Source organism: Oncorhynchus mykiss, unplaced genomic scaffold (genome assembly GCF_013265735.2).
Source record: "Oncorhynchus mykiss isolate Arlee unplaced genomic scaffold, USDA_OmykA_1.1 un_scaffold_246, whole genome shotgun sequence".
NCBI classification, from domain to species: Eukaryota; Metazoa; Chordata; class Actinopteri; order Salmoniformes; family Salmonidae; genus Oncorhynchus; species Oncorhynchus mykiss.
The window spans coordinates 221,105-235,188 of NW_023493706.1; the positions used below are offsets into that span (position 1 = coordinate 221,105).

Here is a 14,084-nt window from a genome sequence, read left to right on the forward strand (position 1 = left end):
AGAGGGATGAAGATGTTATGGTTTGAGAGGGATGAAGATGTTATGGTTTGAGAGGAATGGAGATGTTATGGTTTGAGAGGGATGAGGATGTTATGGTTTGAGAGGAATGAGGATGTTATGGTTTGAGAGGGATGAGGCAAAAGGAATGGAAAATAAGTCTGGCTGCACAACCGATTGGCTAACGTACTGCCATGTGACCAAACTGAATAAAAAAGATTGGCTAACGTCCTGTCATGTGACCAAACTGAATAAAAAAGAAACTATGAAACAAAGGTCAAGGGTCATAAATAATGACAGTAAAAATCTTCGGAGCACCTTCAATGACATGTTGGGAAATAAGGCAAACTCAGCTCCGTCATTCATTGAATCAGATGGCTCATTCATTATAAAACCCACTGATATTGCCAAACTACCTCAAGGATTTTTTTTTTTAAATTGGCAAGATAAGCAAACTTAGGCATGATGACACGCCAGCAACAAACGCTGACACGACACATCGATTGTATATCTGACCATATTATGACAGACAAGAATTGTACTTTTGAGTTCCGTAAAGTCAGTGTGAAAGAGGTGAACAAAGTATTGACAATAAGGACAAGTCACAGAGGATCTGACAATCTGGATGGAAAATGACTGAGGATAATCACGGACGATATTGCCCACTCCTATTTGCCACATCTTTAATTTAAGCCTGCTAGAAAGTGTGTGACCCCTCAGGCTTGAAGGGAAGCTAAAGTCATTCCACTACCTAAGAATAGTAAAGCACCTTTTACTGGCTCAAATAGCTGACCAATCAGCCTGTTACCACTTGTGTTTGACCAGATAAACTCTTCAAAAAAATAAATGTCCTCTCACTGTCAACTGTGTTTATTTTCAGCAGACTTAATATGTGTAAATATTTGTATGAACACGACAAGATTCAACAACTGAGACATAAACTGAACAAGTTCCACAGAAATGTGACTAACAGAAATTGAATAATGTGTTGATTTAAAAAAAAAGATTGTGGGGGCTGTCTTGTTAGACTTCAATGCCACTTTTGACATTAGCAATCATAGTCTGCTGCTGGAAAAACGTATGTGTTATGGCTTTACACCCCCCTGCTATAATGTGGATAAAGAGTTACTTGTCTAACAGAACACAGAGGGTGTTCTTTAATGGAAGCCTCTCAAACATAATCCAGGTAGAATCAGGAATTCCCCAGGGCAGCTGTCTAGGCCCCTTGCTTTTTTCAATCTTTACTAATGACATGAGTAAAGCCAGAGTTTCTATGTATGCGGATGACTCAACACTAGACAAGTCAGCTACGACAGCGACTGAAATGACTGCAACACTTAACAAACAGCTGCAGATAGTTTCAGAATGAATGTCAAGGAATAAGTTAGTCCTAAATATCTATAAACTAAAAGCATTGTATTTGAGTCAAATCGTTCACTAAACCCTAAACCTCAACTAAATCTTGTAATGAATAACGTGGAAATGTACCAAGTAGAGGTGACTAAACTGCTTGATGTAACACTGAAATATAAACTGTCATGGTCAAAACATACTGATACAACATTAGCTAAGATGGGGAGAAGTCTGTCCATAATAAAGCGCTGCTCTACCTTCTTAACACTATCAACAAGGCAGGTCCTACAGGCCCTAGTTTCTGCCTTCTTAAACAACACTATAAACAAGGCAGGTCCTATAGGCCCTAGTTTCTGCCTTCTTAAACAACACTATCAACAAGGCAGGTCCTACAGGCCCTAGTTTCTGCCTTCTTAAACAACACTATAAACAAGGCAGGTCCTATAGGCCCTAGTTTATGCCTTCTTAAACAACACTATCAACAAGGCAGGTCCTACAGGCCCTAGTTTCTGCCTTCTTAAACAACACTATCAACAAGGCAGGTCCTACAGGCCCTAGTTTCTGCCTTCTTAAACAACACTATAAACAAGGCAGGTCCTATAGGCCCTAGTTTCTACCTTCTTAACAACACTATCAACAAGGCAGGTCCTACAGGCCCTAGTTTCTGCCTTCTTAAACAACACTATCAACAAGGCAGGTCCTACAGGCCCTAGCTTTTATTGACAATTACATGAAGTTGATGCAAAGAGTCAATATTTGCAGTGTTGACCCTTCTTTTTCAAGACCTCTGCAATCCACCCTGACATGCTGTCAATTAACTTCTGGGCCACATCCTGACTGATGGCAGCCCATTCTTGCATAATCAATGCTTGGAGTTTGTCAGAATTTGTGGGTTTTTGTTTGTCCACCCGCCTCTTGAGGATTGACAACAAATTCTCAATGGGATTAAGGTCTGGGGAGTTTCCTGGCCATGGACTCAAAATATTGATGTTTTGTTCCCCGAGCCACTTAGTTATTACTGTTGCCTTATGGCAAGGTGCTCCATCATGCTGGAAAACGCATTGTTCGTCACCAAACTGTTCCTGGATGGTTGGGAGAAGTTGCTCTCGGAGTATGTGTTGGAACCATTCTTTATTCATGGCTGTGTTCTTAGGCAAAATTGTGAGTGAGCCCACTCCCTTAGCTGAGAAGAAACCCCACACATGAATGGTCTCAGGATGCTTTACTGTTGGCATGACACAGGACTGATGGTAGCGCTCACCTTGTCTTCTCCGGACAAGCTTTTTTCCGGATACCCCAAACAATCGGAAAGGGGATTCATCAGAGAAAATGACTTTACCCCAGTCCTCAGCAGTCCAATCTCTGTACCTTTAGCAGAATATCAGTTTTTCCCTGATGTTTTTCCTGGAGAGAAGTGGCTTCTTTGCTGCCCTTCTTGACACCAGGCCATCCTCCAAAAGTCTTCGCCTCACTGTGCGTGCAGATGCACTCACACCTGCCTGCTGCCATTCCTGAGCAAGCTCTGTACTGGTGGTGCCCCGATCCCGCAGCTGAATCAACTTTAGGAGACGGTCCTAGCGCTTGCGGGTCTTTCTTGGGCACCCTGAAGCCTTCTTCACAACAATTTAACCGCTCTCCTTGAAGTTCTTGATGATCCGATAAATGGTTGATTTAGGTGCAATCTTACTGGCAGCAATATCCTTGCATGTGAAGCTATTTTTATGCAAAGCAATGATGATGGCATGTGTTTCCTTGCAGGTAACCATGGTTGACAGAGGAAGAACAATGATTCCAAGATCCACCCTCCTTTAAAGCTTCCAGTCTGTTATTCAAACTCAATCAACACGACAGAGTAATCTCCAGCCTTGTCCTTGTCAACACTCACACCTGTGTTAATGAGAGAATCACTGACATGATGTCAGCTAGTCCTTTTGTGGCAGGGCTGAAATAGAGTGGAAATGTTTTTGGGGGATTCAGTTCATTTGCATGGCAAAGGGGGACTTTGCAATTAATTGCAATTCATCTGATCACTCTTCATAACATTCTGGAGAACATGCAAATTACCATCATATAAACTGAGGCAGCAGACTTTGTGAAAATTAATATTTGTGTCATTCTCAAAACTTTTGGCCACGACTGTACATCGTACCAGCTCCTTCCTGGCCTCAAAAGAAAAACAAGCCTTATGACGGTAATAAAATCCTATTTTCAGCTTGAGCTTCCTTATCAAGTTCTCTACATGCACAGTGAAGCTCAGATCATCATCAACCCACACACCCAAATATTTGTACACTTTAACTCGCTCTATAGTATGTCCAGCCAATGCAGCAATGACATGATCGGTAACATGCCTGGCATTTGAAAATACCATGCATTTTGTTTTTACCCGAATTTAGAATCAGCTTTAAAATCATACAGATTCTGTTGTATGATGTTTAAATGGTCTTTGGGCATTTAAAAAAAAATCTAAAGATAAACTACTACCACTAGAATAAAGATATAAATAAATAATAAAGTTTAAAATAAAGTAATAAAGTATCATCTGCATAAAACAATAATAACATCCGGTGTTTTTCAATAAGATTCCCAATGTTGTTGACATACAAAACAAAAAAAATAGTGGGCCCAAAATAGAACCTTGCGGAACACCTAGAGCACCACCTCTATGGACGCAGATTTACAACCATCCGCCGTTACACATTCTGAACGATTTGATAGGTCGTGTATAAACAGAGCTAGAGCACGACCAGTAATTCCACAACATTTAAACCTTTGCACTACGAACACAGCATGGTCCACGGTGTCAAATGCCTTCGACAAATCGATAAAGACGGACAACACAATGTAACTTTCTTATCAAGAGCACAGTGCTCACAGTCATTTAAAAACCTTCACTGTTGCTGAAACAGTGCTGTTGGACAGACCTACAAAACCTGATTTTACATTCCATTGAAGATGTTGTTTTCTTGGCAGTAGGCCTTTGATCTGTTTACTAACTAAGGACTCCAGTACCTTTGAAGGTACAGACAATGTTGATACGGGTTAATAATAGTTGTCAAGTAGCGAAGGATCTCCACCTTTCATGAGAGGCAGTACAAAAGCAGATTTCCATAATGTGGGAAAATGTTTGACATCAAGCGTGAGGTTAAAAATACATGTTAAGGGGGGAGCAATGATGTCTGCAGCTACAGCTAGGTGTAGGAAGCACGGGGTCCAGGGTTACGGTCTCTAGCATCAGGACCTCTCAGCTAGGTGTAGGAAGCACGGGGTCCAGGGTTACGGTCTCTAGCATCAGGACCTCTCAGCTAGGTGTAGGAAGCACGGGGTCCAGGGTTACGGTCTCTAGCATCAGGGCCTCTCAGCTAGGTGTAGGAAGCACGGGATCCAGGGTTACGGTCTCTAGCATCAGGACCTCTCAATAAGGTGTTGGGTTACGGTCTCTAGCATCAGGGCCTCTCATTGGGTTACGGTCTCTAGCATCAGGACCTCTCATTGGGTTACGGTCTCTAGCATCAGGGCCTCTCATTGGGTTACGGTCTCTAGCATCAGGACCTCTCATTGGGTTACGGTCTCTAGCATCAGGACCTCTCATTGGGTTACGGTCGAGATCGAGGGTCCCATAGGGCGGTGCAATATTGGCCCAGGGTCGTTCGGGTTAGGGGAGGGTTTGGTCGGGGTATGCCATCATTGTAAAATAAGAATTTGTTCTTAACTGAAATTGTCTAGTTAAATAAAATAATAAACTAAATTTCTAGAATTTTGAACAATATTCAACATTCTCAATGTTTTGTCCCATCTCTCTAAACATAATGTCTCTGGTCTCTGTCTGTCTGTCTGGTCTCTGTCTCTAAACATAATGTCTCTGGTCTCTGTCTGTCTGTCTGGTCTCTGTCTCTAAACATAATGTCTCTGGTCTCTGTCTGTCTGTCTGGTCTCTGTCTCTAAACATAATGTCTCTGGTCTCTGTCTGTCTGTCTGGTCTCTGTCTCTAAACATAATGTCTCTGGTCTCTGTCTGTCTGTCTGGTCTCTGTCTCTAAACATAATGTCTCTGGTCTCTGTCTGTCTGTCTGGTCTCTGTCTCTAAACATAATGTCTCTGGTCTCTGTCTGGTCTGTCTGGTCTCTGTCTCTAAACATAATGTCTCTGGGCTCTGTCTGTTTACACTATAACTAGCCTATTGGGCTTCAGCAGGGACCCCAGAGCAGCATGTCCCGTCTCTCTCTAAACATAATAGTTGTTGATTTACTCTGTAACTAGCCTATGAGCTACCCACATCCTGGGGGGGGGGGGGGGGGGGGGGTGAGAGAATGATATTAAAACAGATCAGAAAGTAAAAGCATTGCCTAATTAATGAACTCCACGCCCCCCCCCCCCCCCCCCACACACACACACACGTGTCACAGTATTGCTCTTTGAAACATGTGGGGGGGGGGGGGGGGGGGGGGGGCATGATACAAGTCCTACAGTAAAATAATAAATTCCAGATAACCTGCCAAACACAAATTAAACATTACAGAAGACAAGATTGCAACACACGGTAGTATTCCTTCTGAATAACAGGACGGAGAACAGCACCTACCGAGGGCCATTAGAGGACACCTGGTCATTCACTTTTTCTCGTTGTTGACTGGAATCCCCCCCAAACACCCCCAAAAAACCCGCATCAAATCACACGCCACATGCAATCATTCACAAACAAAAAGTAATTGCGAAATTAAATTTGATTTACAAATATAAAAACAGTACAACTCTTAAATAAATAGTACAAAATAAGTTCACATGAATTGTCTTTTCAAAAAAAGAAATGTTTTTTTTTATTTCACCGGAGCAAGTGCGTCGGATAAAAACTACATTGAGGAGAAAAAGACCCCAAAAATTCTCACCTGTCTGGCGGGCATCGAGAGTCTCCATCCCCTCGGTTAAAACGCAACAGCTTCCACCATATGATCCACTATATGATCCATGCATTAAGCTATAGCTGTCCTTGAACGCTCCGTGCACTTTGCTGCCGTTTGTTGTGCGTCTGTCTGTTCGCGTCGCACCCACGGCATCGATTCACTTTTACTTTCGATAGGAATCTCATTGTGCGTCTATTCTCTTCTCTCTCTCTCTCTCTCTCTCTGTCCCATTCGTTTCCACTGTTCTACAAACTTAAAGACAAGTGCTTTCATCACTCAGACCAAGGGGTGTATTTATGTTACCTTTATTTAACTAGGCAAGTCAGTTAAGAACACATTTTTTATTTTCAATGACGGCCTGTTCAGGGGCAGAACGACAGATTTGTCAGCTCGGGGATTTGAACTTGCAACCTTTCAGGTTACTAGTCCAACGCTCTAACCACTAGGCTACCCTGCCGCCCCATTGGCTACAATCGGATACAGGAGAGACTGGGGAACCCCACTAATGCCCGACTAACTATTGGTAATGTTAAAGAGCTGATTATGTTGCTAGGACAAAAAAAAGACAGAAGAAGACTCCTGGACCAGAGGACCTCTCCCTCTTTCTCTCCCTCCCTCTGTTTTTTTAGAGGAGGAAATTACATGGGAGTTTGGCTTCAGTCTAGCTGGGAAAGTACCAGCCATACCAACCGGTCTATCTGTGTGGCCATATGCCATACCAGTCTGATAGGCGCATACACACGCACAGGCGCAACATAAACAGATACCAGCCACGCCACTTACTTCACCATACCACACACCCCCTCCCCCCCTCCCTCGCGGAAATGCCCCCCTCATTCCTTTCACTGACATTGTAGCTGGCATGGTAATACCAGTTTGGTTACCAGGCGCTGACGTGCTCGCATCAAACGGATGCCAGACGCAAAACCCACACGCCAGTGTGTCCTCAAACGCTCTAACACAGAACGTGACAAAACGGACGAGCTCCGTGTAAAATGCCCTCCGACATGTTACATTCAGCATTCCGACATGTTACGACCTGAAAAATGCAAACACGATGTATCATTTCTTCCGCAGCGATGCGGGGCAGTGTAGGCACCGGGTTCCTTGATCTGATCTATAACCTATTCATCAGAATAGACTATTTTTTTAAAATATTTTTTTGTTGTTGCATTGATAAACAAATGTAATCTCAGCGACTGTTCAGACAATAAAACCAAACAACAAGAATTCATCGAAAAAGGTATTTTGTTCAGAATAACTATTGATTTACAGGCTATTGTTCAATGGTAGAACCGGATGTAGTCAACAGTGATGAGTAAGACGGTGGGGACTTAGATTTTCTAAACTTTATGTTGTTATAGCCTATTTTTATTTTATTTTTTCATTATATATATATATATATTTTTAAATAAGTTAATTCATATGCTATTAGCCCACATAGGCAGTCGGCCAACAAGAGGGCCATTTAGGGCCAATTGTTTCACACTCTGTTATGTTTCAGCAACAGGAGGCTACTGTTCAAAAAAACGTTTTAAATGAATAGGACCTAAACGCTCAAGAAAAACGTCATTGTTCAGTTTAATAAATTGTTCAAGGGCAAAGTAGCCTAGTAGAACAGTGCATTTTCACAGAAGCATCCTGTTCAATAGGCCTAAATTAGTCTCCTGTTCAATAGGCCTTAATTAGTCTCCTGTTCAATAGGCCTAAATTAGTCTCCTGTTCAACAGGCCTAAATTAGTCTCCTGTTCAATAGTCCTAGATTAGTCTCCTGTTCAATAGGCCTAAATTAGTCTCCTTTTCAATAGTCCTAAATTAGTCTCATGTTCAATAGGCCTTAGTCTCCTGTTCAATAGGCCTAAATTAGTCTCATGTTCAATAGGCCTTAGTCTCCTGTTCAATGGGCCTTAATTAGTCTCATGTTCAATAGTCCTAAATTAGTCTCCTGTTCAATAGTCCTAAATTGGTCTCCTGTTCAATAGTCCTAAATTAGTCTCCTGTTCAATAGGCCTAAATTAGTCTCCTGTTCAATAGGCCTAAATTAGTCTCCTGTTCAATAGGCCTAAATTAGTCTCCTGTTCAACAGGCCTAAATTAGTCTCCTGTTCAATAGGCCTAAATTAGTCTCCTGTTCAATAGGCCTAAATTAGTCTCCTGTTCAATAGGCCTAAATTAGTCTCCTGTTCAATAGGCCTAAATTAGTCTCCTGTTCAACAGGCCTAAATTAGTCTCCTGTTCAATAGTCCTAAATTAGTCTCCTGTTCAATAGTCCTAAATTAGTCTCCTGTTCAATAGGCCTAAATTAGTCTCCTGTTCAATAGGCCTAAATTAGTCTCCTGTTCAATAGGCCTAAATTAGTCTCCTGTTCAATAGGCCTAAATTAGTCTCCTGTTCAATAGGCCTAAATTAGTCTCCTGTTCAATAGGCCTAAATTAGTCTCCTGTTCAACAGGGAAAACAGAGAACAACCCTGGTCATCCCTACTGAGTCTGATCTGGAGGACTCACTAAACAGAGAACATCCCTGGTCGTCCCTACTGAGTCTGATCCGGAGGACTCACTAAACAGAGAACATCCCTGGTCATCCCTACTGACTCTGAACTGGAGGACTCACTAAACAGAGAACATCCCTGGTCATCCCTACTGACTCTGATCTGGAGGACTCACTAAACAGAGAACAACCCTTGTCATCTCTACTGCCTCTGATCTGGAGGACTCACTAAACAGAGAACATCCCTGGTCATCCCTACTGCCTCTGAACTGGAGGACTCACTAAACAGAGAACATCCCTGGTCATCCCTACTGACTCTGATCTGGAGGACTCACTAAACAGAGAACAACCCTGGTCATCTCTACTGCCTCTGATCTGGAGGACTCACTAAACAGAGAACATCCCTGGTCATCCCTACTGCCTCTGATCTGGAGGACTCACTAAACAGAGAACATCCCTGGTCATCCCTACTGCCTCTGATCTGGAGGACTAACTAAACAGAGAACATCCCTGATCATCCCTACTGCCTCTTATCTGGCAGACTCACTAAACAGAGAACATCCCTGGTCATCCCTACTGCCTCTGATCTGGTGGACTCACTAAACAGAGAACATCCCTGGTCATCTACTTCCTCTGATCTGGAGGACTCACTAAACATACAACATCCCTGGTCATCCCTACTGCCTCAGATCTGGAGGACTCACTAAACAGACAACATCCCTGATCATCCCTACTGCCTCTGATCTGGCAGACTCACTAAACAGAGAACATCCCTGATCATCCCTACTGCCTCTGATCTGGCAGACTCACTAAACAGAGAACATCCCTTGTCATCCCTACTGACTCTGATCTGGAGGACTCACTAAACAGAGAACAACCCTGGTCATCTCTACTGCCTCTGATCTGGAGGACTCACTAAACAGAGAACATCCCTGGTCATCCCTACTGCCTCTGATCTGGAGGACTCACTAAACAGAGAACATCCCTGGTCATCCCTACTGCCTCTGATCTGGAGGACTCACTAAACAGAGAACATCCCTGGTCATCCCTACTGCCTCTGATCTGGCAGACTCACTAAACAGAGAACATCCCTGATCATCCCTACTGCCTCTGATCTGGCAGACTCACTAAACAGAGAACATCCCTGGTCATCCCTTCTGACTCTGATCTGGAGGACTCACTAAACAGAGAACAACCCTGGTCATCTCTACTGCCTCTGATCTGGAGGACTCACTAAACAGAGAACATCCCTGGTCATCCCTACTGCCTCTGATCTGGAGGACTCACTAAACAGAGAACATCCCTGGTCATCCCTACTGACTCTGATCTGGAGGACTCACTAAACAGAGAACATCCCTGATCATCCCTACTGCCTCTTATCTGGCAGACTCACTAAACAGAGAACATCCCTGGTCATCCCTACTGCCTCTGATCTGGTGGACTCACTAAACAGAGAACATCCCTGGTCATCCCTACTGCCTCTGATCTGGAGGACTCACTAAACAGAACATCCCTGGTCATCCCTACTGCCTCTGATCTGGAGGACTCACTAAACAGAGAACATCCCTGGTCATCCCTACTGCCTCTGATCTGGAGGACTCACTAAACAGAACATCCCTGGTCCTCCCTACTGCCTCTGATCTGGAGGACTCACTAAACAGAGAACATCCCTGGTCATCCCTACTGCCTCTGATCTGGAGGACTCACTAAACAGAGAACATCCCTGGTCCTCCCTACTGCCTCTGATCTGGAGGACTCACTAAACAGAGAACATCCCTGGTCATCCCTACTGCCTCTGATCTGGAGGACTCACTAAACACAAATGCTTTGTTTGTAAATGATGCCTGAGTTTTAGAATGCGCCCCTGGCTATACGTAATTATTATCTTTTTAAACAACCGTGCCGTCTGGTTTGCTTAATATAAGGAATTTTGAATGATTTATACGTTTACTTCTGATACTTAAGTATACTTAAAACCAAATCCTTTTTTAAAAACTTTTACTCAAGTAATATTTTACTGGTGTGACTTTCCCTTTCACTTTCAGTCACCTTCTTTACTCATCTATGATTGGGTCACGTTCTATTACATGAGAGTAGAGCTTACCCCCTGGAGCTATGGACCTCCAGGCTTGTAGGCCCTTACTCACCACCCGCGGTTCCGGCGACATCATGTCTACTAACTGAATGGCCATATCATTGTGTTGTCTACTAACTGAATGGCCATATCATTGTGTCTACTAACTGAATGGCCATATCATTGTGTTGTCTACTAACTGAATGGCCATATCATTGTGTCTACTAACTGAATGGCCATATCATTGTGTTGTCTGCTAACTGAATGGCCATATCATTGTGTTGTCTGTAGTAGCACAGTGATGTCTCCTAACTGAATGGCCATATCATTGTGTTGTCTGCTAACTGAATGGCCATATCATTGTGTTGTCTGCAGTAGCACAGTGATGTCTACTAACTGAATGGCCATGTCATTATGATGTCTCCTAACTGAATGGCCATATCATTGTGTTGTCTGCAGTAGCACAGTGATGTCTCCTAACTGAATGGCCATATCATTGTGTTGTCTGCAGTAGCACAGTGATGTCTACTAACTGAATGGCCATATCATTGTGTCTACTAACTGAATGGCCATATCATTGTGTTGTCTGCAGTAGCACAGTGATGTCTACTAACTGAATGGCCATATCATTGTGTCTACTAACTGAATGGCCATATCATTGTGTTGTCTGCAGTAGCACAGTGATGTCTACTAACTGAATGGCCATGTCATTATGATGTCTCCTAACTGAATGGCCATATCATTGTGTTGTCTGCAGTAGCACAGTGATGTCTCCTAACTGAATGGCCATATTATTGTGTTGTCTGCAGTAGCACAGTGATGTCGATCTTGTTGATTGAGTTCCACGTGTTTTTGTCCTGTACCTCCATTCAATCCACCATTTAAATAGGACGGCGTTGGATGTTGTTGTTTTCTGTTGTTCGATGTGACGATAACAGCCTTGCCGTGGTTTTACTTGCGGTTGTCTGTTGTCCTCAGGGAGGGTTCTGGAAATACGTCACTTTCTGGGCTGCTTCTGATTTCACTTCACTATTTTAATACAGTGGAATAGTGGTCTTACCCAATCTGTAGTCTAGATTACTGAGAAAGACTGTGGTGGTATAAACGAGTGGGACTGCAACACACACACACACACTTTCTTAAGAAACTCAAATGACGGTTTGACAGCAGCTGTTACCAAGACAACCTGACGTTTATCTTCATAGGATAATAAAACATCCGCTAACATCCCCAGTAACCTACTGAACGTGGCCCCGGTAACATTCCCAGTAACCTACTGAACGTAGCCCCGGTAACATTCCCAGTAGCCTACTGAACGTGGCCCCGGTAACATTCCCAGTAACCTACTGAACGTAGCCCCGGTAACATTCCCAGTAACCTACTGAACGTAGCCCCGGTAACATTCCCAGTAGCCTACTGAACGTGGCCCCGGTAACATTCCCAGTAACCTACTGAACGTGGCCCCGGTAACATTCCCAGTAGCCTACTGAACGTGGCCCCGGTAACATTCCCAGTAACCTACTGAACGTGGCCCCGGTAACATTCCCAGTAGCCTACTGAACGTGGCCCCGGTAACATTCCCAGTAGTCTACTGAACGTAGCCCCGGTAACATTCCCAGTAACCTACTGAACGTGGCCCCGGTAACATTCCCAGTAGTCTACTGAACGTGGCCCCGGTAACATTCCCAGTAGTCTACTGAACGTGGCCCAGGTAACATTCCCAGTAACCTACTGAACGTGGCCCCGGTAACATTCCCAGTAACCTACTGAACGTGGCCCCGGTAACATTCCCAGTAGTCTACTGAACGTGTCCCTGGTAACATTCCCAGTAGTCTACTGAACGTGTCCCTGGTAACATTCCCAGTAGCCTACTGAACGTGTCCCTGGTAACATTCCCAGTAACCTACTGAACGTGGCCCCGGTAACATTCCCAGTAGTCTACTGAACGTGTCCCTGGTAACATTCCCAGTAGTCTACTGAACGTGTCCCTGGTAACATTCCCAGTAGTCTACTGAACGTGTCCCTGGTAACATTCCCAGTAGTCTACTGAACGTGTCCCTGGTAACATTCCCAGTAACCTACTGAACGTGGCCCCGGTAACATTCCCGGTAGTCTACTGAACGTGGCCCAGGTAACATTCACGGTAGCCTACTGAACGTGGCCCCGGTAACATTCCCAGTAGTCTACTGAACGTGGCCCCGGTAACATTCCCGGTAGTCTACTGAACGTGGCCCAGGTAACATTCCCGGTAGCCTACTGAACGTGGCCCCGGTAACATTCCCGGTAGCCTACTGAACGTGGCCCCGGTAGCATTCCCAGTAGTCTACTGAACGTGGCCCCGGTAACATTCCCAGTAGCCTACTGAACGTGGCCCCGGTAACATCCCCAGTAACCTACTGAACGTGGCCCCGGTAACATTCCCGGTAGCCTACTGAACGTTGCCCCGGTAACATTCCCGGTAGCCTACTGAACGTGGCCCCGGTAACATTCCCGGTAGCCTACTGAACGTGGCCCCGGTAACATTCCCGGTAGCCTACTGAACGTGGCCCCGGTAGCATTCCCAGTAGTCTACTGAACGTGGCCCCGGTAACATTCCCAGTAGCCTACTGAACGTGGCCCCGGTAGCATTCCCAGTAGTCTACTGAACGTGGCCCCGGTAACATTCCCGGTAGCCTACTGAACGTGGCCCCGGTAGCATTCCCAGTAGTCTACTGAACGTGGCCCCGGTAACATTCCCAGTAGCCTACTGAACGTGGCCCCGGTAGCATTCCCAGTAGTCTACTGAACGTGGCCCCGGTAACATTCCCAGTAGTCTACTGAACGTGGCCCCGGTAACATTCCCAGTAACCTACTGAACGTGGCCCCGGTAACATTCCCAGTAGCCTACTGAACGTGGCCCCGGTAACATTCCCAGTAGCCTACTGAACGTGGCCCAGGTAGCATCCCCAGTAACCTACTGAACGTGGCCCAGGTAGCATTCCCAGTAACCCACTGAACGTGGCCCTGGTAACATTCCCAGTAACCTACTGAACGTGGCCCAGGTAACATTCCCAGTAACCTACTGAACGTGGCCCCGGTAACATTCCCAGTAACCTACTGAACGTGGCCCCGGTAACATTCCCAGTAACCTACTGAACGTGGCCCAGGTAGCATTCCCAGTAGTCTACTGAACGTGGCCCCGGTAACATTCTCATTAACCTACTGAACGTGGCCCCGGTAACATTCCCAGTAACCCACTGAACATGGCCCTGGTAACATTCCCAGTAACCTAC

The 14,084-nt window shown here is 44.8% G+C and overlaps 1 protein-coding gene across 1 annotated transcript in view; it reads right to left on the reverse strand.

Moving 5' to 3' along the window:
- LOC110512274 (MHC class II transactivator) overlaps positions 1 to 6,441 on the reverse strand; it is a 44,984-nt gene extending 38,543 nt beyond the window's left edge. The window contains exon 1 of the mRNA XM_036973398.1: positions 6,236 to 6,441. Within this exon, the coding sequence (XP_036829293.1) occupies positions 6,236 to 6,320 (85 nt within the window). The 5' untranslated portion in view covers positions 6,321 to 6,441. The remainder of the gene's footprint in view (positions 1 to 6,235) is intronic.
- Between the last annotated feature and the right edge of the window lie 7,643 nt (positions 6,442 to 14,084).